The 27,976-nt window shown below is 37.9% G+C and overlaps 1 protein-coding gene across 1 annotated transcript in view; it reads right to left on the bottom strand.

The window, feature by feature from the left end:
- Window positions 1-8,855: 8,855 nt before the first annotated feature.
- GDA (guanine deaminase) overlaps window positions 8,856-27,976 on the bottom strand; it is a 68,423-nt gene continuing 49,302 nt past the window's right edge. The window contains exons 9-14 of the mRNA XM_033122880.1: window positions 27,109-27,206; window positions 24,722-24,789; window positions 18,162-18,308; window positions 14,883-15,013; window positions 13,691-13,718; window positions 8,856-12,848 (exon numbers count right to left, since the gene is read on the bottom strand). Coding sequence (XP_032978771.1) covers window positions 12,778-12,848; window positions 13,691-13,718; window positions 14,883-15,013; window positions 18,162-18,308; window positions 24,722-24,789; window positions 27,109-27,206 — 543 coding nt within the window. The 3' untranslated portion in view covers window positions 8,856-12,777. The remainder of the gene's footprint in view (window positions 12,849-13,690; window positions 13,719-14,882; window positions 15,014-18,161; window positions 18,309-24,721; window positions 24,790-27,108; window positions 27,207-27,976) is intronic.

The following is a 27,976-nucleotide window of genomic DNA, read 5'->3' as shown; positions in this document are numbered from 1 at the left end:
AGGAGAACAATTTTGTCTGTTCAAGAGACAATTTTCCAACTTGGCAGCCCAAGAATGGAAAGAGCTTTGGGACGTAGCCTTGAGCATCCATCCCTCCCAGGGCTTAAACAAAGTTTAATATTCACTGTTGAAAATGTTGAAGAAGGGATTCAAGTGTCAGCCAGCTGCTCAGACAAGATGATCTTTAGGGCCCTGCCAATCTTAAGATCCCATGTGTCTAAAACTTGACTCTTATTGTTCTTTGTGGGACCATTACAGCATCTTTCCAATTTCCTTGCTAATGACTTCATTTGACTATCTAATCCTGGCATAGAGAGTAATGCCTGTTAATTGGTAGTCGGGTTGCATAAGTTAGAGCAAGCTTTATGGTTTGAATCATTTATATATCCATAGGAATTTAAAATAATTGACCAACCTATAAGCAGCACTGTTGAATTTAATATTTGGTTGAATATGTAAAACACTTTGTATTATGCTCTTACTTCTTAGGCTAAATTTAATACATCCCTGGCAATTCATCATTTTGCAGTATCGACATAAGCAAGATTCCTTTCTGATGGACAAATCTCCGCTTTTCTTCTCGTTTCTTCTAAGAACTTCTAAGAACTCAAGCAAGCCTTTTGAGATTTCATACCTTTGTTTAATTTTTTTCTTTTGAAATTATCTTCACTAAGGACAGTAAGTAAATGACATTTATTTGATTTAAGAATATAATTTTGTTTAACATGGTCTGTTATAGAGTCTGGGTTCAGCCTAACGAATTATTTATTAGTTTCCTTGCATAGGAAAAAAAAAATATGTCCAGCTTCCTGCTAGAAAAATAGCATTCCAAAATTTTTTGTATAGTTGTAAACTTTTATTAAAATCATAAATTTCTATTCTGTTGGGTGTCAAAATAAAATTAATTTAACCTCCTTTTCTTCTTCAACTTGGCCCTTTGGGAGGGAGAACTTTTGTTGTCACAGAGCCGTCTGTTTAAGCTTTGGCCGCTAGGTGGTGCACTGGTTAAATATTTTCTCCACTTCCTGCATTGTTTACAATCTAACCTTGTACTCCAAAAATAACAATGCTATATTTTGTACCAAAAGGCCAGTTTTATTCACTTTGAAATAATTGTTTTCATCCTAGCATTTGACTCACATGAAATTATTTTTTCTTTCAATCTAGTAAATAATGTTCTAATGACCTATGTTGATTTCCTCATCAATGAAGGTAGGAAAGTGGAGGCTGGACAATTACTTGGCAGAAACAAGCTGGAAACAGTTTGACACTTTATCTCTAAACACTTTCACGTATATTTTCCGAACACATGGATATTTTCTTACATAACTAGAGTACAATGACCAATACTGTTATCTCACCCAGGGGTTGGTGAACTATTTATGACGAGAGGGTCAAATCATGCCCACCATCTCTTTTCTGTAGGGTCTGCTAGGTAGGGATGTTTTTAAATAGTTGAAAACTATTTAACACGTGAAAAGTATATGAAATTCAAATTTCAGTGTCCCAAAATTATGTTTTTGAGAGCATACATAGCATGCTTATTTGTTTCCACACTGTCTGTGGCTGGCTGCTCTTGTGCTGCAAAGACAGAGTTGAGTAGAGAAAGAGACTTCTAAGGTGCTCTCATTGCTGGTCCACAAAGCCTCAAAGAGTTAGTCTCTGGCCCTATACAAAGAAAGTTTACAGACCCCTGATCTACTCTACAGACTTCATCCAAATCTTACTAATTGTCCCACATAGGCAGACGTTACTTAAATATAATGGCATAAACAGGAACTATAAATTTGAACCAGTGTGGTTCAGATTATGGCTTCCAATCTTTTTGCATAAGAGAGCTGGGGAAACCCACAACCAGGAAATGTTAGAGGAGATGTCTCCACAAGAACCTAGGTGCCCTGACTCCTTGCTCCTAAGGCAAAGTCTCTTAGATTCTGCAGAATACACTGTGTCCTTTCTGGCCTATTCTCATCAGGATGCAGAGCCTAGGTTAAAATCCTCTCTATTGCTTTGAGAGCTGTTGCTCACTCCTTAAGCTTAGGTATAAGAATCCACAGGACTGAAAATAATAACAACAATAATAAATAATAATAAATAAATGTCTTGGAACAATGTTTGGCATGTAATAAACACACACTAAGTGTTGGCTATTGCTATTACTGGGTTTCCCTGAAAATAAGACCGAGCCGGACAATCAGCTCTAATGAATCTTTTGGAGCAAAAATTAACATAAGACCCGGTATTATATTATATTATATTATATTATATTATATTATATTATATTATATTATATTATATTATATTATATTATATTATTATATTAATTATATTAAAGACCCAATCTTATATTATAGTAAAATAAGGCTGGGTCTTATATTAATTTTTGCTCCAAAAGTTGCATTAGAGCTGATTGTCTGATTAGGTCTTATTTTCGGGGAAACAGGATACTTTCGGTTTTACTTTTTACTTTTTTCAAAACAAAGTAGGAGAGGAAGTCATAAAATTCTGCTCCTCCTCAGAGTGGTTGAGTGTCATATCTCTGGGAACTGGTGCTACCCTTTCAAGATCACTTGTTCCTTTTCATAAACTGTTAAGAGACATTCAGTTACTAGTGGTTTGCAGATGATAAGAAGTCAGGAGGTGGCAGCTATTTAAATACAAAGGGTTTTTTCCTAGGTCGTAAGTGGGGACACAAAGGATACTAATCAGGTAGTCAGACCAATTGATCGTCTGTAGTAACAGGGTCTTACTTCGCTTCACCCATGAAAAATTTTAACTTTAACTCGAGTTGTCAAAATGGTAGAAGATGACCCTCTCCCCGCCCTGCCTTAAGAAATCAGTTGTCCATGTGCCAGGGTAACAGCTGCCTGAGAAGGAATAACAACATTCATTTTAATGGCAGGTAGGTCTTTATTCAAGAGTTGTATGATTACCAAAATAAATAAATGAATAAATAAATAAATAAGCTGAAGAAGGTTTAAAACAATAAATCTTATGGGACGCACAACAAGGAAGTAGAGACAGGCGTCATGAGAACTTTAACTGAGGAGAAATCAGTTATCAAGGGGCCAACACAGCTTCTCTATTTCTCTGGGGCCACGTGGTCTCTTGGCTTCTCAGCATAAGTCTGCCCTCTCCTTCTTTATGCAGGTTCAATCTGCTTACTCATCTGGCCCATTGATGGCTCCAAACAGTCAGCCTCTGAATATAAATGTCATTATGGATCCAGTGCCTGCAGCAAACCTACTTGATTTATTTGGATCCTGAATCCTAACTCTAGGAAGAGATCATCGGATTGGTCTAGCTTGGATCAAGTGCAAATACTTGTCCAATCATCTGTGATGGTGACGGATGGGATGTCATAGCATAGCATCCTGTGTGGAGAAAATGACTGTCGTCACCCTTTGTAAGGGTCAGTTTAGCAATGACTGCCTGCTGACAGGAGAGCACATGCAATTTTCTTTCTCTATAAATGAAAACATTTTGACTGCGTAAAAATTAGAAATGTTTAAATAGCAAAGAATAACCTGAACAGAATAATTAAGGCTAAGAAAAATACAAAAGAAACAAATGGTTACAAAATGTCAATTCCCCTAGTCCTGACCTGGCACTGCAGGAAGCCCTAGAGATCAAAGCAGTGCCACGCCATTATTCATTCTCTGCCCACAAGCAGGTCAGGGCACAGTGGTGGGAGCATGCTGCCACAGAGGACTCCTGTGCCTAAATTCAAGTTTCCTTCAGCAGCAGGGAGCCTGATGCTGCCCACAAAGGTCACAGGGATCTCCCTCCCCTGGATGCTCTCCCTACCCCTTCCCACGACATTTGTGTTTGTTCAATCCAGGTGGGCAGGGGCAGAGCATTGAAGGGCTTCAACAAAGGTATTAACTAACAGCCCTGATTTCAGTATCAGAAGGGCAATGTCTTAACAGTTCATGGATTTTCTGTGAGGACAGTTTGTCTCCTTTCAATCCATGTATTCCTGGATCGGGGAGACTGTCCTCCACTGGTGACTTTGTGACGCAGGCTCCTTCCCTCATGTGAACCTGCCATCTTCAGCTTATGGCTCCCCAGGTTGTCCTGAACCTGGTCTCCAGTACACAGCATCATAAAAAGAGCCGGTCTTTCTTTTGGCCTTCCCACCATTTACTTGATTAAATAACACCTCACTCTCCTAGCATATCCTGGGGCTCTGCCATGAGCAATTTGTCCCCAGTACCTTTACCAAAGGGAAACAAGAGAACCGTAAGCGGGAGGCTGGTCTGGGGTCCTGGAAGGTGGCAGGTTCTGGCCACAGTCGCCCCTATGGATGTGCAGGATAGGGCCCCTGAGAAAGCTTGAGATGAGGAAGCAGTCAAATGCCTGATGAAGTGCTAGTTGTTTCTTTATCATTCATTCATTTATTTAAGAAAAAAAACAGCTTGTAACCTGTTTCTAAAGAATTCTGCCATCATGGGAGAAAAAAAAGGCTAGAGAGGATTTTAACCTAGGCTCTTTGATTTGCAAGTGACAGAAACGAAGGAGCCAACAACTTAAGCCAACATAGGATACTGAGGTAGCCCACAAAATGACAGCGGTAGGAGCCACGGCAGCCTTGGGATTTCCAATCATCAGGGAGTCACCCTACCCAGAAGCTCCTCTGTCTGTCTTCAGTCCCAGAGTCAGAAAAAGGTCTCTGGTTGTTTATGGGCAGAGTTCACCCTCTCAGCTTTCTTCTTGTGGCAGGAAATGGTTGCCGGTATTTCATTCCCCACCAGTTGGAGGGAAGCCGTGCAATGTTTGCTAATGAGGTATCTGTCCCATGGACAGGTAGGTGACCCACGTAGCGCAGGAGGCTCAGTTTCTGGATTCAGCCAGTGTCGTATCTTCTCTCTTCAGCAGCTCACACCTGTGATCACACCTGGTCCTTGTCATTTGTCCTCACCAGGATGGCCCTCTTCACTACACTCTATACCTACGGTATTTGTTCCTAATACAGATTCATGGCCACAACTGCAGACGTATTGAATCGGTCTTTAGGAAGAAAGACCAGGAAACCTTCATTTTATATCAATACCCCCAGTGATTTTTATGGTCACTGGATTAATCCACCTCATCCTTATTTTACTTTTTGCAGAGGTCCAGTTCTTTATGCACTTGACTGAGGTTGCTCATGCTGAATACATTTAGAAGACCCTTTAGAGAGTCCTCACATGGGAAATACATTCCTGTTCTTCTCAGCTCAGGTGTCACTTCCTCTGTGAAATATTCACCACTGTCCTTTGCCTCTGTTCTTCCCACCCACAATCTACCCAACACAACCCAACTTTCCCCTCTAAGCACCCTTAGCTCTCTATACATTTATCATGAACTTAATATATTGACCTGTCTATGTATTTCCCTCACCTATCATCCCAGATTGAGTTCCTCAAAGAGCTGAATGTTTTTAACACTTAAAACTGGCCTGTGCCTAATATCTAGTGTAGTCTTAATAAAATTTCTCTTAAATGAATAGGTTTAAAACTTAGCAACCTCATGATTAGTAAATTAAAATTACTTAATAGGTTGTTATTTATGCTTCCTGCATGTATGGATTCCTATCTTTCAAAAAAAAAGCAACTAATGAATTTCAAGTATTCAATTTTACCAACACATGAAAAACATAAGAGAACAGCTATGTACATGTCACAGCAATCTGTGAATCAATTGTGTTAAGTGGTTTAAAGTACCACAAGTGACATTAAATGAAGACTTTATATGTGTTTATGTTACTTCTTATTTTATTTGTGTGGTAATTTTATAGAGGACATGATTTTATACATGTTTCTACATGATGGGTTTTTTTTTTCCCTCCAGTAAGTTACAATAAATAATCCACTTGCAAGAGATTGCACAATTGTCCTGGACATCAAAAAATCTATCACTGAGCTTAAAACAAAAACAACCACAAACAACCTAAACTCCATAGCTTCTCTTTTACACCCATGCTACCGAATCTTTACTCAGTAAATACGAGACTTACTGGATGCATAGCGTGCATTGCATCATGCCAGGACATGTGTATGATGGGGGAAGGATTTGTTGTAGTTATAGAAATTAATCCAGAATACTTAATTTGCCAAGCCTGATTCATCTTCATATTCTACCAGGAGGAAAGTGTTCATGAATTGAAAGAAGTGTGTTCACTGCTTTTTCTGAGCCTCTTTATTCATCCTTTGAAATAACAAAAGCCTCTCACGTCTTTATCTGTTTACATGCTTCAGTCAAGGTTTGCAAAGTGCTTTCCAACCACAAAGCCATCCCTGTTATTTGTTCCCAAACTCAGGTGTGGATGGAATCAACTTATGCAGAAAGAAAACAATAAAACAAAACACCAAAGCTGTTTAACGTCTCAGGTGCTCCAGGAGGCAAATTTAGAAATTAAAATGAATGAGTAAAACTCTTCCTTGGGTTACTCACTTTTCGGTTGTGGCTGTATTGGACAGCAGTGAAACAAAAATCTGATTTGGAGAGACTGCCCAAGATTAAACGAACAGAAATCAATTTCACACTGAAGCTACAAGTTTCAGTTTTCAAGCATTGTGTATGAGCATCTCTTGTCATCTAATTAAATAATCTTGAGGGCCTTTATTTCCCTTATGTTAGATTTTACTACTATGACTTTGAGCTCTCTTTCTACAGATGGGGGAACGAATGTTTGCTTAATTTCCTATAGGGATATGCAGAGTCTACACAATTGAGGAGGGCAGATGTGACCTAAGAAAAACTCCATGTCATCTGTTTATATTTTCTTGATCACATTTTATGTTGGGGCAGAAACATGTTTCTTTTTTTCTGAGTTACCACTGAAAAAATTTTAGTGACCTATCTATTTCTCTTCCTGCCCAGAAAAACGAACTCAACTAATATATTAATAAGAGTTTGAAAAACTCAGGAAGTATGGCAAATTGAATGTACATTTACAATGACGCTGTAGGAAGGCTTGCTGGTAAAAGGGGATGCATGTGAATTAGTGAAAAAAATTAATTACACATTAAAATAATGTCCTATCACTTTAAAGAACAGAGAATACTTCTCTTATCCCATTTGAAAACAAGATTGAAAAAAACAAAAAAAACGAAAAACAAAACCCTGCTCCTGTTGGTGACAACCACTTGTAGGTCCCATTCATTGACCTGAGTGGTTTCCTCATGGAGTCGCGAAACACCCTACCACAGGCCCTGTTCTGCTACTGGCAGGTATTTATTTTATGTCTAAACCTTATTTTACTTAAACCCTGAATTTAATACCATGCAATGATTTGCATGTGTCTGTTACAGAACTCATAGTGCCCACGTGTTCAAATTAGGCACAAATTATGGCGAGATTATGCACATCCAAGTTCTCTTCTGGGTATTTTGACTAAGTTGTTCTTTAGGAGAAAAAAAAACGGTGCTTATTAAGTTGCTCAGAACATTGAGGGTGAATTTATAGACTAAATCAATTATTCTCTTATGCTTCATGCTGTAAATAAAAAATAATGAACATAACAGCACCGAAAAAAATCAGATTTAATCCTTACAGAATATTTTTATGTACAGAGAGATCCCTAATACCACTTGATTTAGATTCTAAAAAATAAACTGATAAAAATACATTTAAAATTATTTGTTTCTGTTCAGTCTGTATTCATTTTAAAAATAATAACTATCATATAGTGCGTACTCACTTTGTCCCAGAGGCTATGTTAAGTGCTGGCTATGTATTATTTTATTTAATCCTCAAGGACTCTCAGGCAAGCACTCAAGTCATGCCCAAATCACAGAATGGAGTCATGGAAACGTAAAGCATACAGTTCAAAAGCCCCTGGGAACTCCTTCCACACGCAGGCAATGACCCATTAGATGTTCAAGAAACCAATTTGGGAAATCACTACCAGCATAAAAAAATTAAACAGAATAAAATAGTACAGAAAATAGCCCCGGGCATTACAGACAGGGAAAGTTATTATTTTGTGAGACTTTTGTTTTAAATATACATGTATGTGTGATATGTATGTGTGAACTAATTCTTTTTTTTTTTTAAGATTTTATTGGGGAAGGGGAACAGGACTTTATTGGGGAACAGTGTGTACTTCCAGGCCTGTTTTCCAAGTCAAGTTGTTGTCCTTTCAATCTTAGTTGTGGAGAGTGCTGTTCAGCTTCAAGTTGTTTTCCTTTCAGTCTTAGTTGCCGAGGGCGCAGCTCAGCTCCAGGTCCAGTTGCCGTTGCTAGTTGCAGGGGGCGCAGCCCACCATCCCTTGCGGGAGTCGAACTGGCAACCTTGCGGTTGAGAGGAGGCGCTCCAGCCAACTGAGCCATTGGGGAGCTCAGTGGCAGCTCAGCTCAAGGTGCCATGTTCAATCTTAGTTGCGGGGGGCGCTGCCCACCATTCCTTGCGGGACTCGAGGAGTTGAACCGGCAACCTTGTGGTTGAGAGCTCACTGGCCCATGTGGAAATCGAACCGGCTGCCTTCGGAGTTAGGAGCATGGAGCTCTAACCGCCTGAGCCACCGGGCTGGCCCCCGTGTGAACTAATTCTTGATGGTAAAGTACACTTCTCACTCTGGTTTGTGGCTGAGAGTATATATATATATATATATATATATATATATATATATATATATATAATATTAGCTATGCTAACATCAAAATTGATAGCAATCTGATTGTAAAGGGCTGAACACTATAGCTTAATTTTTAAAAGCTATATATAGTGACTATCATACGATGGAAGATACATGTTGGTCCACAGCTAAATATTCTCTTCTATTTTTTTTAAATTCATGTTAAAAGAACAGCATTGTAAGACTAATCCCCCTTCTATCAAACTGATAGAATTCACAACAACAAAAATGATGTAAACACAAAATCTCATTTATTTTTGTCTAAAGCACAAAGGAGCTCACTTGGCACTTGAACAATAAGCAAATCATACAAATATTGAGAAAAAAATGTCCCCATGAATACACACACACACACACACACACACACACATTCTTCAGAGCAGCGATCAGGATTTTAACCACAATGTAAGGTGGTTTTTAATAAGAATGCTTTCTGACAGGCTTTCGAGTGGGAAAAGAACAGGACGATTACTGCCACATAACATCTGGTACTCAGTCACTTGAACCTCAGTCACTTCCCCGAGAAAAGCCATCATGGCATCTATATTTAGTGTCGTCATTGGCTTGTTCAACTTTTACATTTCACTAAATTTCGACCAGAGTTACAAACGAACTCCTCAACACTTGATCGCTCCCATTCAGGGCTGTGAGAGAAAAAGGCAGGAAAGGCTGGGCACGAAAACATGCATGGGGACCAATGCTAGGGTTTCCTAATAGTGTCCGTTCATTTGTGCACTTCTTTCCATGCTTTTCTTTTACAGACATCAAAATGTGTCAGGGTGCAAAGTCATACCTAAACTGGCTAGAGAGATCGAAATTGCAAACGTCTCCTTTAAGCCTTCAGAAAAAAACAAATCTTCAAAGTTCACAATAATCCACACTATTTAAAAATTATCTCAAGACATTGCCCATAACACATTTCTTAGTCCACCTTTTAATCATTCAGAACACACTTTTTAAACATGTGAATGTTTCTGGCATCATCATCAACTGTGAAAAATGGACAACAATGAAAAGACATTCAGTAGGCTACAGAAGCATCCGATTCTGGGTATCTTCCATGTATATAGCACAAGGTAGAACTGATCCAAAGTGCCTTCCAGCTTGCCTTTTAGGCTTTCCATATGTCTGGTTCTGAGATGAAAAAATTAAAAATAGGAAGAGTCTGGACGGCAGTGAAGACTCAAAATATATTGTTGGATCTCATACCCATTGTTTCCTCTCTGACATCTCAGCTGGAGCTGCCAACAGGGATATTCAAGGGCATACTTCAAAGTCAGCTAAACATGAGTGTTTTCCCACCGCTTTCCTTTCTTTACCACACAGCATTCTCATGGAAATACAAAAGAGAGTCAATGAGGTTCAATGCTAACAATATTAACTTAGTAAGGCCTCCACCTGGCATGAAGAAAGCTTGTTCCAAGATATTCTTTTGGACTCTAAAACCTTCGACAATTAAATCAGAGAAAAGGCTGGGAGAATAAATAAGGGAGCAGGGTCTCCTTGGTCTCAGTTTAGGATAACTAGGACAACGTCTCATGCCCTAATGCCACGTTTCACTCTCTTTTGAAAACTAAATTCACCTTAGCTGATTAGCCTGCTTTTGTGTTCCAATTGCAAAAATATTTTTTCAATGTACAAGAGTCAATCCTACTGAATACGTTGTTACCTGCTAAAGTGTATTTCATTAAAAATGCCATGAAACCCGAGGCAAAGAGTACAAGGTGGGGTGAGGGAGCTGATAAAAAGTTTTCATTCCTTCTTTCCTGTCAGAGAGCAAAATGCTCAAACACAAGATGACAAATTGGGTTAGCTTGGAATACTGCCTCTCCACAATCAAAAAGACAACCAGCATTAGGCAACATCTCAAAGTGCAGAACATCCAGTTACATGTATGGCTAATGCCTGCAGTACTGCAGAAAGCATATGCAACATTCAGGAACACAGCACTTGGAGAGATACAGCACTTCAGTTCTAAGTGATGCAGGGAGATCAAAGCACATGGAAACATTTCAACACATTTTATTTTTACTAGAAAAGATATTCAGGTCTTAACATACCATCAGGGCTAAATGTAATGTTTGATAGAGTGGTTGTATATGGCCATTCTTCCTGCTTCTGATGCCACACTTATTTATATTTACTGCCTATGAGTCCTAAGTCTAAGTGGAAACTGATGTTCGACATCAAAGTGTACACCCTTAAGGTAAAATGCAGGCTCTTGCAAGGGCTGGAACAGCTATTGCCTGTCAGTGGATCTTGTACATCTCATCCAAACTCTTAAGCCCACTCATGTGGGCTAGATACCAGGTAACCAAGTTTCTTTGGCACGGATTGGGAGATAGGGCAGAAACCACTTGCCAACACTATAGAAAAATGGGGAGAAATTTGGCGGGGTATCTTTGACATGGATCAAGAATTAAGAATTCTGCAAAAACAGCTACTGAGACTAGAAATTGGATTTATTGAGTTACTTAACATCCTAAAAAACTCTTGTCATTTTTTAAAAAAATAAGACCAAAAATGTGTTCTATCTTTAGGTCTAGGGTATACACAATCAAACCCAATCTAAAAGTGTTTCCGCCAGGGGACAAAAAAAAAAAAAAACCTGGACAAATTACTGCTGCATTAGTATGACTATGTGAGAGTAAAATTTATAGTACAAGAAGTTTGTTCTTAGTTCTGTAAATATGAGTTAGCCATATAACATAAAGTTCTCTACTATAAGGTAATAATGAGCCCCACCTAAGCCCTAAATATGAGTGTTTATATTAAGAAAATCTATTCCTTTTCCTTGTTAGATTATAGTATTTGAATTAAATAAGAAAAATATAGTATTGAAATAACATTTGCATCAATACTGCTTAAGGATTTACCATAGGTATAATTTGTTTTTTATTCTAGGTTTTGGGAAATAATACTAATTAGTTAGGAAGCATAAAAATATTCTGCTTTAATATTCCTAGATGTCTAGTATAGATTAAGTTTTATTAATATAAACAGTAAGTGGGATATCTATATATTTTTCATTATAGCAAAATTCTAATATCCTGAAATCATTAGGAATTAATAGGACAATAGGATAAAATTGAAAAATAGAGTGCTTTCAATATACAGGGTTTAAAAATTTTTAATATTTCTCTTAATAGGGTTTGTCCTTCAACTTTAAAGTTCTAACAGATTGATATTGGAGTGTGAAATTTCCAGCGACTATGGGTTCTTGGGGAGAACAGGTCACTGCAATGAAACCCTTCCTTTATTATTGACAGCTCCTGAATGCCCAGCATTTGCCCCAACTTTATGAAGACTTCAGTCTACACAACAGTGGAGTATGGAATTTGTTTCTCTTCTAATAAAACTGAAGCAATAATAGCATCACACGGTTATACACTAAGGTGATTTAAAATACACAAAAATGCAACTATTTATGCCATGTAGTTATGCGAACAATATTCCTAAGAGAATTTAATTCTTTAATACCCAACTTCTGTCAAACACTTTGAAGCAGAGAGCGATAGCAAGAAAGAATGTGGCATTCAATTTCTGACAACTCATCCCCAAAGACAGCAAAGCACAACAATAACACATCTCTGAAATGCAAATTCCATTAATTGCAAATTTCCAGAACACAAAGTCAATCTAGAAACATGTTTTAAAACTCAACAAGTTCTCTTTCTAAATTAATATGCTCAGTATATAGTTTTCAAGCACAAACTGAAGTGATTTTCAGTGTTTGTTCATAGTCTAACTTTTTCTCCCTCATAAAAAGATATTCACTGGTTCATTTTCCATTTCCACTTTGCACATTTATTAGCTCAAAAATATCTGACCTCATAGGAGTATCTTTTCTCTCTACATTTCCAAATATGAAATAGATTTTATTTAAATCTCAATGAGAACACCACTAGAAATAATATTCCCTTATGTTTGAGCTTAGAGTAAATCTGAACAGCTCAAAAGGGAAAAATTTTGAATCCTCCTAACCAGATAGTTGCGAATTATTGTAACTTCCTTCGGTTTGTCAAGTGAATACTGTAACTAGACAGAAAAAGAGTCATCCCAAGAACAAAGTACTATTTTGACTTTCTAACTCCACCTGGACACAAGGGAGACGCAGAACCACGTTATCCCAGGAGAACTCGTAGATGCTGAAGGCCTTAGACTGAGCTTGAAAAGGGAACCACTTGCTTTCCGCCCACATACACCTCCTCAATATTTCGGTCATCTCCTGAAATCAAAATCAGAGAATCATTTATAAAATGCTGTGTGTCAGTAAGTATTTCAATTGCCACTGGGAGAGATTTAAAAGCAAAACACACTTCTAAGTGTGCCTTTGTTCTCTCAGATTGTTAATCATCTGGACAGGGAGATATGGTAAATAGAAGATCCTGCATCAAGTTTGAGGATTGGGGTGTGAATTCTGTACTTAAGGCAGAAGTCACATAAAGTTGAGTCAATCCTCCATTACTGGCCTTTCAGCTGAAGTGAGTGGTTTGCATTTCCAATTCCAATGGTAAAGGAGATGCTTATCGTTACACCCAAGAAACACAGTCAGCAAGGTGTGATGAAGGGCCAGAAAGAACTGAGCTCCACAAGAAATACCACGCGTGTCTCTCCCATCTCAAGGTCACTCAGGACTCAGAGCTCACTTAACGGAGTGGGAGGCAGAGTAGAACCTTCTGCATTATTTACTTCTCTCGCTCAGTGAATACATGAAAAAGCAGGTATAGCAAGACTTCACCACATACTTATCACAAGTACAACATGGTAGTGCAGGCTGGTGGGTAGAGAATGAGTGTTGGAGGAAGAGACAAGATGATCTCTTCCCCTTGGCCTGCCATTCCTCAGTTTAGGATTCATGACTGATGTTCTAGAGAAGCATGCACGCTTCAAATAGTGCCTTTAAGTATTGTGCCACAAATGTGCTCCATGCTGAGGAATGTTAAAAAGAAAATCAAGGCAAATGAGCATACACGGGGTTTAATATATGGTATCATACATGCAGAGAGCCATACCCAAGAAAGAGACAACGAAGATTTTATTTAGCACAGGAAATATATTTCTACCTACCTAGATAGAAGAACTTCTGGATAATAGTCTAAAATGAAAAATAAAGGTAATAATAAGAAAGAATATTTTATGCATTAAGGAAAGTAAATTCACAGCCAATAGTGGTTGGCAAACCCAGAAATATAAATTCATTTCTCAATGGCAAAATCTACTTTTATTAATGAAAAAGAAATGGTCTTTTGCTTTAAAAAATACTGGCTATTAACAAATATGTATCTATTGCCTTAAAGTTCTTGGTACACAACCTTGAAATCTTTAGAAATAAAGTGTCATATAAATTAAATTAATTAATTTAATAAAATAATTCAAAAATTTTATGAGGTGTATAATATAAGAAAAATGACTGGATGAATGGGAATGAGCTCTATTCCCAGAAATTCACCCTAATAAAGGAGGAAAAGAATAAATAATATGAAAATAAATGGTATCAACTTCAAATAATCCAGCATCTTTCTTCTAGAAAACTTCAATATGTTATACTTAGTATCACATTTACTTTCATAAGTGGATCAATTTATAAATGGTAATTAATTTCTTTAGAAAAGCTCAACATCTTATAAAGAATTGTTATTAAAGTAAGAAGAACCAATTTATTTTATACGTAGGACAACATTTTATAATAAGAGGAACAAAGTATTAAAACTCATTTTCCTATAGTTAAGAAAATCAGTGTAACATTGTGGTCAAGAGCCCTGACTCTGGAAGTCAGAAAGTCCTGGGCTGAAATCCCAACTCTGTCTACTAATTAGTAATCACTAGCCATGAGTCCTTAGGTGAATCATTTAACCTCCCTTAAGCTCCACTGACCGATAAATTACATGGCAATATCAACAGCACCCACCTCTCATAAGAATAGTTTTGATGATTAAACAAAAATGATGCGTATGAAAGTGCTTAATGCCAGGCCACCTAACACATAGCAAGTGTATTCAGTAAGTGCTAGCTCTATTATGGCTTCTTATAAGCAAATACATTCAAATATACAAATATAGTCAAAATACAAGTATTTTGTTAGTACCATTATTGCGAACATTAGTGTCATGAAATTATAATAACTTGAAGAACCTAGTTTTCCTTTTAATATTCTCCTTCGTTCCATTAAAACGTTTCAATTTCTATTTTTTTTCTACAGGGAAGCTATTATGACTACTTCATGAAATAAATCTCTTTTGATTAACTTTCTTTTACTTACCTCAGAAATATCACCAACTAAATCCCCATAAAACAGGTCAATGGGAGAGTCAGATGCTTTGGGGTTGATCAAGAGGGCATCAAATTCCTTGCCCACTTCAAAGTTTCCAATCTCTTTATCCAGCCCCAGGGCTACAGGGTGGAATAAATTAATAAACAGTCAGTATTTCAAGCCATCAGACCACGCATATGTCCCAGTTTGCAAGGACAGAATCGGTCAACACGTCACTAGAAAAAAATTAGTATTTTAATAGTGAAGCAGAAAAGCTCTCTCATTCCAACAGGTTATAAGACTTCAACTTACAGAAAGTGAGTAAGTACAGGGAAAGCAAAATCTGAGAATAAAAACAGTTCCCTTCATCACTGTGACCATAATTCTGATGGTGTCTCTATTTCAGTTCTGTCAGTGTATACTTCACAGTCCAGCTGGTCTATGGTTTTCGTTCATCCTTCTGAGAAACATGAAAATTGACATATCTTTCTTCTTTTCGCCTCCTATTCTGCCCTCAACACTCTAAGGCCTTTTCTTGCCCTTTTTGTCCTTCTTGTTCTATGAAATAGCTGACAAGATTTATTTTCATGGCAGAGAAATAAACTTTGAATAAATAAAATAATTAACCTTTTGCATATTTGCCAATGCAGGTATATCCATCATACGTTCCTTAGATTAAATCCTTTGAATAGAAAAAAAATTACTTTGGAAAATAAATAGATCCTCATAACTAGTCCCAATCCTTTTGAAAGCAGACCTATTTCTTTGTAACCTCAAAGATTTTCTGGTAGTCAGAGAAGAATGGTTTTCTAAAATAGGGCATAGGTCAACAACGTCCATTGACTCGATCCATCTCACAGATAGAATTGATGTTCCATGAATATTGGATGCCCAGAAAGAACATCTCTCATTTTGATGGTTGAGTTTCAAAAGAAGGGGGTGGTTGGCTTCCCTGGTCAATGAGGGTATTAAATGTAAAGCTCCTTAAAGCCTGTAATTTGAGTAAAGTGTATACAACCAAGGTACTAAATGGAAGCAGGCATAAAAGGAGAGTAAACTGGAATGCAGCATTATTTATTTGAATTGTTACATGTGTTTGTTTTGTTCTATCGCTGCCAGGATATAGTCCAATGTGAAAATATTGGATTGCATATCCCTGTTAGACAATATCTGGTATATTATATTTTTATGTATGGATATCCAGAGCTCTTTTGACAATGCTCTAAGCCCTGACTTAGAAATCCCGCTTATTCTTAGAAGGTTATTTAAAGGGTAACTCTTTTATTCTCAGAAAAGAAAGCCTTTCCAGCGAAATAATTCTTACAGGAAGACGGATGCAAAAATAATTAGAAGTGTTAAAAGCAGTTGGGTGACTTCTACTAATTGTGTGGGGAAGGACTGAATGTAATAGAAAATCACTGGAAATTTTCTCCTCCTTCACCGATTACATTCTACTTCTTTTTGCCCTCGACAAAAAAGCATGACAAATATGAGTTTTTAATTACTGTATTCAACATAAAATTGTGTGTTTAATAGGCCAGATAACCAGGTTCATTTGCCAGAGTTTGATAATATATATAAACTAACGGAGCAATTTTTTATAATAGAACCTGGAGAGTTCAGGCATAAATTCACCAAAAAAGACACAATTACTTTTAGTGAATTTGTAAATTGATCTAAATTCAGATTATTTCAGAGAGGCCCAGCTGAGCTGGTAAGCAACTCCAATGCATTTCAGGGAATACAGTTTTGCTGCCTTTGGAGCAAATGTTGGCTCTGTGAAGGTGGTTTATGCACATGTCGAACATGAAGTGTGGCAAGCCGGGAAGATGCCACACTTCAAACAGGGATCCATCCATCTCATTGCACTCAGACTCTTGTAGAGACACAAGTGAAGGAGAAGAAATTCCATAACAGTAAGCCCAGAGGCCCAGAAAATAGATATGAAAGCTATACAGCAAGGTAGAAATGATTTGGTAAGCACCCCCTGCCAGCTTGATCAGCCACAGGATGAAGCAACTCAGAGAGAGTCTAGAATAAAAAACAACAACAATAAAAAAACACTATTTAAATACAACTCATTTGCACCTTGAAAATAAGATGGTTGGCCAAATGTTTGGACTCAGATGCACAAACTCAGTGGGGATGGGGATGGGGAATGTCACATTTGTTAAAAGAATGAGTGATTTAAAATGAAGAACTTTAAATGAAATCCTAAGACTTAGGGAAATGCAAAGAGCATGATCTCTACTTGTTTTTCTTACAAGGTTCTGTATGGTATTCATCATGGCCCAAAATATTCAAAGAAGAGCCAGGAAGTTTCTCTTCCCAGGTTACTCTTGGTCTCCATCATCCTCCATTTCTAAGACTCAGGGTATCTATCATAAATCTAGGTATATATCTATATCTGTCTCTGTATCTATATTTTTATTTCTCACTGGCTACCTAAGGGTTCATGCTATGTTCACTATCATCCATCCAGATTATACCACAATACTAAAGTGACTGAAAGCAATACAATTATCAATTTCTATTTTTTCCATAAAAATACAGTTACATGTGAGAACTAGGGAAAGCTCGTGAACAATATTTGCATATCAACCAACTATGTTTTTATCTCTTTCTCCATTTAAAGAGACTTGGATAATTAGTGTACTTAAATATATAAACAAAATGCATAGTCTCAGCTGGGATTCAGACAGGAAGGTATCACAGTGGAAGGGGAAGAACTTGTATGCTGGCAACAGATTTTCTGATTTCATGGCACTCTATAGCTTGACAGCTATGTAAGCCTCCCTTGGGTACCATATTGGTAAAAAGGAATTAATAACAGTGGTTGTGAATAACAACATACGTAAAGCACGTTGCATAGTGCCTATCACATGGTAAGAACTCAGAAAGTCTTGGATATTACTTTTACTATCATCATCATCATCATCATCATGACTCAGACCAATAGAGCGTGTGTTACTTGACTCAATGGAAAACTGATGAGTTTTAAAAACTTTTCATGTGTGTGACCAATGCAAATTCCCATTAAAACAATTAATATGATAATTCTATATTGAACATCTCTTGTGCTAAAGACAGAGAGCTTGCTGAAAGAATGATGCCTCCACTACATGCATGAACACGTACTTGACTTGCTAAGTTTGGGGTACGCTATGTGAGATGCAACAGAATCTTGGATGCCTGCTGATGCCACTAACATATACCTTTATACTGCACCCAAAGACACAGATTGGTATGGTTGTACATTGTTAGAGAGAGAAGTAAAATGGTTATTACCTTGGCTGCCTCCAAGAGTAGCTAGTCTGAAGACCTCTTTGAGGGTGAGGCTTTTTGTATTTACATTATTCATTGAAAGGATATTGGAAACTATCACTGTTTTTCTGATTGCATCAAACATGGAAGATGAATAACCACCAGCCACATCTATGGTAGATAAAACAAAGTCAAACAGTAACCTTATGAGATAAATGGAATATTAAGTATATAAGGTTGGCATTTTCTTGTTTGTGTATGTTTGCGTTTTTTTTTAGCGACAAATATTTAGTCTTTAATATACTTCAGAGAAAAGATCTTATCTATAAACACAGAACAGACACAGACTAACATTTAAAGAAATTCAAAACCTGCAGTTAGTATCAAATGTACACCTGTACTAGTTTCCTAGTGCTGCTGCAAGAAATTACCAAAAAATTTTTGGCTTAAAACAGCAGAAATTTAATCTCTCTCAGCTTTAGAGGCAGAAGTCTTCAAGTGTTGGCAGAGCCACGATCCCTATAAAGGCTCTAGGGAAAGCCTCTTTTCTCACTTCTTCTATTTTCTGGTGGCTCCTGGCGTTCCTCGGCTTGTGGAGTAGAACTCAAACATCTGCCTCCATCTTCAAATGGCCTTCTTCACTCTGGGTCTTTATGTGTCTCTCATTGTATGTCTCTTATCAGAAATTCATCATCGGATTTAGGACCCACACTAATTGAGAATGATTTCATCTTGAGATCCTTACCTTAATTATATCTGCAAAGACCTTTATTCAAAATAAGGTCATATTTACATGTTATAGGTAGACATCTTTTGGGGGTGAGAGGGAGGTGCACAGTTCAACTCAGTACAGTATGCACAAATGGTTAATAAAGTTATAAGAGAAGAAACTATTATCTCTGAATATTCCCTAAACTTTCACGGAAATTGGTCAAATAAGCCTGCCTAGTTCTAAAGATAATTTAGATAACATAATATGAAATTTAAAATAAGCTCACAGTTCTATGCTCTAAAAATCTGTCCTACCTCTATTTTAATTCAGATGAGAACTTTGGGAAGTAAAAAGGCACTTCTTTATGACAATTTTAGAGAAAGATGTTTTAGAATGAACTGATACATTCTGGAAAATAATTACAATAAATGAGCAATGCTGATGTAGACAGTTTTATATGTATGTTAGCATCATCAGATGAGGAATGAGATTTTTAATCATTTAAAAAATGATGTCCCTCATAATCCTTAAATTGACATATTACCGTTGACGAGAACAAATATAGGAGTTATTAAATGAGTTTGTATAAATAAACGTCAAGTAAGTTACCATGTTTTATTAGAGGAAAAGTATAGCCAAAAAAAATACACTTTATACTTCAAGGATTCTTTCTGTCATTTCTAAGTAGATATATAATTCTAAGTGCCTACATGTATTGCAAAAGTAATAATAATAGTCTATTAAGTAATAATCCTAGATTGCAGTTCAATTTTATGTTCAACTATCTTGCACGTCCTTAGATAAACTTGCATGAATTTTTTTTCAGAAAATGCTTTTCTTTAACCAGAACAGTATTGTCTAAGTATCATCCACTTCCTTAACCAGTTTTATTACATCTACTTAAGTTACTAGTCCATTTTAGTAATCATCTAGTAAACCTTCTTTTTACCATAGCATCAAACTAAGAAAACAAATAAGATTTGGGAATAACACACATTAAGCTTTGAAATACTTTGTCCACTGCCGTTTCTTTATTGCCTGAACAAAGAAAATGTGAAATATAAAGGCAAAATGAAAATGTTATCACTATATGGTATGGAAACACGTAAAAAATGAATATATATTTAAAAGTATGTGGATAAACACTGGAAAGAAACAGAAAAACAAAAGCAATGCCATTAGGATCGTGTGAATATGGAAGATTTAAATACTCGAGTTATAATAACAGGTTTTGTAAAATATGACAGAAAGTAGTATTTTTCTCAATATCTCATCAAAACTATCCATGTAGAAAGAATAAGAATAGATTAGGAAGCAAGGCTATGCAACTTGTTGAGAAAATTTTGAGCTGTCTTATTATACTGATGCCTTAAATGAGGATTTAATCATCCTATATTCTCCCAGTTGTCATGTTAATAAAGTAACTGCCAACAAAGGAACAATATCCTGCAGATCAAAGAATGACCCCTGGACCACACATCCTGTTAGTCAAACTTTTCTTCCAGGGATTTCCATTGTGATAGTAACTTCCTGATCCCTGCCCTGCCTCAGTGGCTTCTCTTGCCTCTGCAACACATTTAAAGCAGGTAGAATCCCAACTTTAGCATATAACAAGAGGCATTGTGATGGAGTTAAAAGAGAAATAATGAACGTCACGTTTTACTGACCTAGTTTTAAACTGTGGATCTGGAACTTTTTTGCTTTGTTGACATTTGGTCAGTTACTTAGTACTTGCAAACCTCAATTTTCATCATCTATCTTAACAGTTGCTGAAAAAATCCAATTAAGTAACATAAATGCTGGGGAAATGAGGACCAAAGGGTAGAAGCTGCATGGAGGAATGGTGGAGAAAAATGGATCCATTTTCCCAGAAAATCTATCCCCAACTCTGTGCCCCTCTGCCAGCATGATAAAGAATGGCACTACCATTTGCTTACCAGAGTCAACATAAGGACAAACAAACCAGACAGGAGTAAAAACTTGAGCCAGAGGGTGATGAAAAGATAAAAGGAAATTATTTTATATGTGTGTTCATTTCTTATGCATTCATTCATCAACCGTCATTTACTGAGCCTTCTCTGTGCCTGATTCATTTAAGCACTCATAAATAGAACTTATGGGCTCCATAGGAGCTAAGTACATAGTGGAGGAGAAAGAAAAGAGACATAAAAAACCAGTATTAACTCTAAACTGTGTTCGGTTAGCGACAGAGTAGATGGAGGTGGGAAGCCTCTTTAGACGGGATGGTCAGAAAAGACCTCTTTAAGACAATGACATTTAACCTAACACAGGAATGAGAAGAACTCAGCAATGCACAGACAGGCATAAAGGGTATTCCAGGCAGAGGGACAGGATACACAAAGGTCCTTTGGTAGAAGGGAAGGTGATTCAGAGGGCATTTAAAGATAGCCAGTGTGGGGAGGAGAAAGTGGTGGGACATGAAGGTGGGAGGTGGATGACATCACACCTTGTAGGGCTTTGTTGTCCTTGCAAGGAGGTTTGCATACTCAAAATCCCGCTGAAGGGTGGTGAGCAGGAGGAGTTAAAATGGTTGGATTTTCACTGTGATTTTTTTGAAGAGAGAAGCCAGGATTAGAAGGGCCCAGAATGAATATGAGACCAATTAGGAAGCTAGTGTAAGACTTTAGGCAAGAAACAATGGCAGCTTCCATCAGGTCGTAGTGGCTGACGTAGAAAAAGAGGCTATATTCAGGAAATAGTAAGAAGTCATGAGATTGGGCATTGTACTCACTCAGACATGGGGGAGAGGTAAGGCGACAGAGGGCCCCAAAGATAATGACCAAATTTCTACTTTGAGAAACTGAATTCTCTTGAAAAGGGGAGCCATTTAAGAGAACCAGGCTTCAATGTGTTTAGGGGTATAATGAACTTCGGCGTTTCTATGAGGAGGGAACAAAGAGGAGGGAGAAACGAAGCAATTGAAAATGCAGGTTTGGAATTCAAAGAGGAGTCTGAGCGGGATATCTGAGTCATCTGCAACATGTAATCATGTGAAGCCAAGGCTGAGGACGAAGTCTCCTAAGAACAGGATAAAGTAAAAAGAGGAGAGAGCCTAGGACTGAGCCCTGAGGAGAGCTTTTGAACGGCCAAGGAGAGGAGAAAGGGCCTTCAGAGAAGAGAAAGAAGGGCTGGCAACAGGAAGAAGGGAAATGAGAACAGTGCGGTTTCACTGAATCCAAGATAAGACTGTTTGGACAAAGGAGAGAGTAGTCAACCATGGCAAATACTGCTCAGAAGTCCAATATAATAAGATCAGATTGGTGTCCTTTGGAGTTGGCAGCAGACAAGATCACAGTGGGAAAAGCCCAGGGGAAAAAGGACAAGGATAGTTACCATGGAGGGTGAGGCAAGAAGCCAACCTGAAGTGGGTGGAGGAATGGAAAGGTGCCTAGAAAGTGGTAGCAGTGGGGGTACCCATTCTTCGAAGCAGTTTTGCTATGTAGGGACGTAGAGAGGTGGGGCAGGAACCAGAGCAAGTGTGTGGTTAAGAGAGACATGTTTTTTCATTCCTTTGCTTAAGAGATCCGAAGATACTAGAGAATATTTATTTATATGCTGACAGGAATAATCCAGTAGGGAGGAGATAACAATGAATGGTGAAGGGGAGTCAGTGGCCCAACTAATTAATTTATTAAGATACTGGAAGAGGGAGAGAATACAGAACACACCTCAGGGTATTTTGGGGTTTGCCTTAAATTGGAGGAGAGACTTTGAGGGCGGGGACTATTATAAGTAAAGCTGGTAAAAACTTTCCTGCACAACTCTTGTTGCAAACAAACATAAGTGTTCATGTCTCTAGGGTACATACCCCAAAATGGAATTTCTGGTTCATGTGTACATGTGTATTTAACTTTAGAAGAAACTGCCAAACAGGTCTCCAAAGTGGTTATAGCATTTACCCTCCCTCCAGTTGTGAATGAGAGTCTACATGCTGCTTCCTGTTTGTTTGTTTGTTCTTTTCTCAGTCCTCCTTTCATTTAAAAAATTTCCTTTTCCATCACAACTTGTGGTCTTTTCAAAGTGCCATGTCTGCTTGTACTCCAAGGGTGATGGTCATTTTCTGAACTTTTCTTCTGGATCCTGAAGAAGATCGCTTGCAGAAATGTGCTCATCATTTTATTCTTTTTGATACCACTTTCTCTTGTTTTGCAATATTTGTGTTAAGCTTTGTGTGGGTTTCCCCTATCTAACACTTGAGCAAGTCCAGATCTGCCTACACTCATTATAGATATGACAAATGACCCACTCTTGGACGTACTCTCTGTCCATAGCATCAGGTTAAATAATTTTCTAAAGTCTATAAGTAAAGGACAAGTTGATACACAAAGGTCATGTTTAAGAAATAGTGGAGCATAGGGTAGCTAGCTACTGCGACAGAGACTATGTAAAGTTCAACAGCATCGTCCAACTTAATAAGCAAATACACCACATTTAATCAAACTTTTAGTCAATAAACCAACATTGCTCTTTCTCTGTTAAGCCAATTTTTATTGACTAATACAATGTACCAAGTATGTGCTAACCACTTCATATGGATTTTTTTTATTTGAGCCTCAAAATAAGCTTGTAAGATAGACATTGTCATAATTGTTGTTGTTACCAAAATTAGGAAATGAAGCCTTAGAAAATTAATCTGTTCAACGTCTTACAGCTAGTTAAGTGACAGAGCTTTAAGTAATTGTTTTTGGTCATGGCTATACAACCCAAAGTCAAGAACTGGAAGTCATGTGATGCATTTAAATCACAGAGACCAAACTAGAAAATTTGGAAAGAATACCTATCTGATTTTTGCATGTCTGCTAATTTTTTCATTAATTGACTAACGCATGTAATAAAAACTCTTGGCCATTTTTTCTTTTCCAATAATGCTTTTCTGGGAAGGTGAAATAACTGGTTTGCAGCCTTAATACCTGTGTCCATATACAGGTATTACACCTATTTTAAAGACATTAATAAATCTCTTTGTATTATTGTGTATCTTATCAATGAATTGCTCGGTATAAAAGTAACTGTGACTTGCAGAAAATGATGAAAACCATCAGTCAATATGCAAACATCCTGATGCTCTTAAATATCAGGAAGACAAATGCATCAAGAACCGAAAACGAGTCCTTTGGACTCACAACCATTTTTTGTTTTTTTAGTTCATTCACACAGGCTCACAACGGATATGCCCAGACATTTGGGCCTGACGCACACTTTCCAAGTGAGTAGCATGGCACACACTCAGGAAAAACCATTAAAATGTACTGTGAAAAAAGAGACATCACTAATTCATCAGCCACAAAGAACGTCCTTCAGCCTAGCAAATATCAGACTGCCCATGGGAATGGAATCTCATTTTGTTAAACGCTGCTTAAAAGCAGAGCAAGTTCTCCACATAACTCAGAGTTCGCAATGCTGGCAGAGATGAAATTTGTGATCACTACAGCAAAGTCAGATCATTCTCTTTTGAGACAGTATTCGTGATCACACAGTTATCGAGAGCTACAAAAATACAAATCCCAACTATTAAAGCCTAGCCAGGATAAAACAAAAGAGGGGAAAAAATCAAGGACTTTTTAAAAAGAATCTCTAAAACACTTCAGAAGGGCTTATCCGTTATAGTCTAGTCTGAACGGTAAACGTGAGTAAAAGTTTTCAGGAGGTTAGTGACATCAAAATGTCTTCCTTTGCATACATCTTCCTATGGCTTCCAAACCCACCATTTTATTAGCTCAAGATATTACTACCAGATAATAAAACCAAACTTTTTTTTTTAACACAGAACTGGAATCTGAAAATTAGTCACATTAAAAGTTATGCACTTAATCAATCACTTTGCTATGGCTCCAAATGGCAAACGACTAACCTGTACCCAGCCCTATTTTCACTTCGTGTTTCAGGACTTCCAGCACATTGAGAAAGCCGCTCGTGAGCCTGTTGAGAGAGAAAATGGTCAGAACAAGGAGACCGAGTGGTTCCAACAAGAGAAGGACCCTAACAGTAATGATGGTGATGTCACTGACATGGTGTTTCCCTTCATGTCGGCTCTTATGCTGCCACAAACACATCCGCCCAATCAGACCATCTGAGTCGTGCAGTAAAAAGGGATCATAAAGGAGCCTGAGTCCTTGGGCTAAGGTTAATCTTAGCAGGATACAAAGAAGCACAAGCAAGAAGAAGAAGCAGCGGGTCGTGTGTAAGGAAAAATTAATGAAGAAATTAAATCTGGTAAAAGTCTTCCCAGTTTTTAATATATTTTTAACCAACCCAACCTTCTATGTTAGGAAGTAGAAATTATTAAGTATTGCCTTTCCACTCAATTTGGAACAATCTGTTACCTTGAATGACTAGCAACGTACAAGATCCAAAAAGGGGGGGTATAACAGGAAAAGAGGGTGCAGACTGGTGAGTGAGGGCCTGAGTTCAAACGCTGCCACCGAGGACAGCTGCCGCTGGGAGAGATGGTTCCTGAGCTGAATTCTAGACCTCGTGACCCCGAGCTTAACAGATTTGCCCCCTTTCTGAAGAAACAAAACTAAAGCAATCTTCAAAAGATGCAAAGCTCAAAGAGGTCTGCTCAAAGATGCACAAAACTATAATTTTCAAAGCCCCAACATACATGCAGTAAAGCTCTCCAAGTTGTTAAAGAAAGAGTAGCAATGACCATTTAAACAGAAATGTATCCATAAATAAATTTAACTTCAACCCTCAATTTGCAAAACTGGATCATGTTTTAAGTTAGATGTTACAGAACTAATCGAAGGGATGTTACATCCTTCCCCTACCTGGCCATTAGACCATAATAAGGTCACTAAGCTGTACATAGGCAAGATCCCTGGTCATGTGTGACCAAGCTGTCTGAAAAACTAGAAGCCTCTGGAACCTCTTAAAACACTCCAGAAACAAGTCGCCGAGACTCTTGTGCCTTTCCCATACTGCCACTGACACATCACTTTCTCATTCACAAAGTCCCTGTACTCTAACTTCCAGGACTTCCACTTCTTTGCCTGGGGCTCTCTTCAGCGGCTACAGCCTGCTCTGCCCTTGTTTGGGGAAGGTCGGGAGCTCCAGGGAATCGATGCCTCTTCACCCCCACCCAGCAATCCTCCAATAACTGATGGGTGTTTGGATGTAACTACCCCAGCTCCCCACCCCTTGGGCAGGATGACGTTGAGGTCTGCTTCATACACTGGCTCCCTGAATTTTCCAAAAGGATTAAATTCCAGGAGTCCACAGTGGTTCCTCAGCTAATGAAGCATTCTTGACTTCCTTCCCTTCTCTGTCTCACCCTGTTTAAGGTGTTTCCTGATATCACCTCCCAAATAAACTACTTGTATGTCAATCCTTGTCTTATGATCTGTTTGTGCAAGAACTCAAAACAAGAGAACACAAAGTAACCCTCAAAAAACCCCTAAAATCTAGCAAGCTAAATAAATCTGTTAGATGAATATGTGAACGATCCATCCCAACCTACTTCTAAGAGGTAGGAGCTCTACTCTGGGTTGACCAGCACCAGAAATGAAAGCTCCTTTCTGTATCTAATCCTGGAGCATGGCTCCTTAACCTAGCATCATGGGACCTATGGATTCCCTGAAATTAGATGCAGCATTTTTATATTTTGCGGTTTATTTCTGAAGATACAAGCCATGACTTTCACCTGATTTACTTATAGATATATAACCATTCAAAATGTTATGAACCAGTCATAAATAAAGCTTTGGCTTTCTGGTGAGCTACCAGAGGACAAGGTCCCTCCCACGTGAGCTGACTTCCTGTCAGATCCAGCAGTGTGACATATACCGTAGGGTGTTTTCTTCAAGTAGCACTGCGCCATTTCTACTATTTTGCATGTTTCCAGTGTGTGTACAACACAGAGTAATGGGAAGTCAGCAGCCTCTCCTTGGAACACCTGGCTGACATACGTGCCCTTTCAGTCCTTAGCTGTAAATTCTGAATGCTCTTGGTTTTGAACTCTTTCTATTGTATTTCCAATTCCCTGTTTTGTGCAAACTCAGAAAGTTTAAGAGATGTGGTTCTCTTCAAACGCATGCTCTGCAAGAAATGTCCTGTTAAGTGCTCTCTTTCCCCCCACTACAGCACAGGTGCACCTCTGTCTATATAGTTCCCATCCCAATCAAGCATAACTATAGAAGAGAGATACTGGAGGAATGACTGAGAAAACAAAGGTATTTGTTTTCTGCTAATTTGCAACCCAGACGGTCATAATCTATCAACCAATTATTGCTGACTTACGATAAGTTAGAATTGGGACAATGTGCGATCGATGCTCCTCGGTCCCTGAATATATCCAGTTCTTCTGCGGAAAGGTAGCAGCCATGTGCCATCACTGTCTGAAGAGAAGAGAGTCCTATATGGAGTTTACCACTTAAAAAAGCTTACATTAGTCTTCACTCACGAGACATTATAGGTACAGATAGAAGCTGTGACTTGTCTGTTAGCATCTTCACAAGAACATTTATGATTACATGTCTGTATAAATCACTCTGTACATGTCACATCTCAAAAAGTCCTATAAAAACAATGGATCACAAAAGTCTCAGCAAATTTGTGCATCTTACCTCTTTCTTGTTTTCATCTATAAAGTAAGGAGGGTTCCTACAGGTGATCTACAACACAGGATATCCATCCAGTTTGAACACAGTGTGATTCCTGCATCTCCACTTTAGAAAATAACCAAGTTACTTTCTTTTCCAAGTCTAGTGAGCAACTGGTGGGGCTGTACTTGTTCCTATTCTAATCAGAACTTTCTAGAAGTCAGCTTTCCTTTCTCAGGACACGGAAACTATGGAAATGATCCTGGAAAGAGCTGTTCTTTATTTCTGCTCCTAGTTAGATATAGGAACCAATGCTCTTGGTACATATAACCAAACACACTTTAGTTATTTCATCACCTATATTTACATTTTCATAAAAATTAGGAAATGTAGTATCTTATAAGCATACATTCAAAAGGTAAAACTGATCCAAGAAGGCAGGCAACTGCACACAACAGAGACTTCTCTTACTTTTCAGTCTTGGTAATATTTGTGGGTTTTCCTGAATAAGACTTTTTCAGAACTGTTTGTCCCTCCTTGCTCTCTTGGGGGGCATGGTTCAGCAG

This window comes from Rhinolophus ferrumequinum, chromosome 12, assembly GCF_004115265.2.
Source record: "Rhinolophus ferrumequinum isolate MPI-CBG mRhiFer1 chromosome 12, mRhiFer1_v1.p, whole genome shotgun sequence".
NCBI classification, from domain to species: domain Eukaryota; kingdom Metazoa; phylum Chordata; class Mammalia; order Chiroptera; family Rhinolophidae; genus Rhinolophus; species Rhinolophus ferrumequinum.
This window is presented reverse-complemented; position numbering and strand designations above follow the sequence as displayed.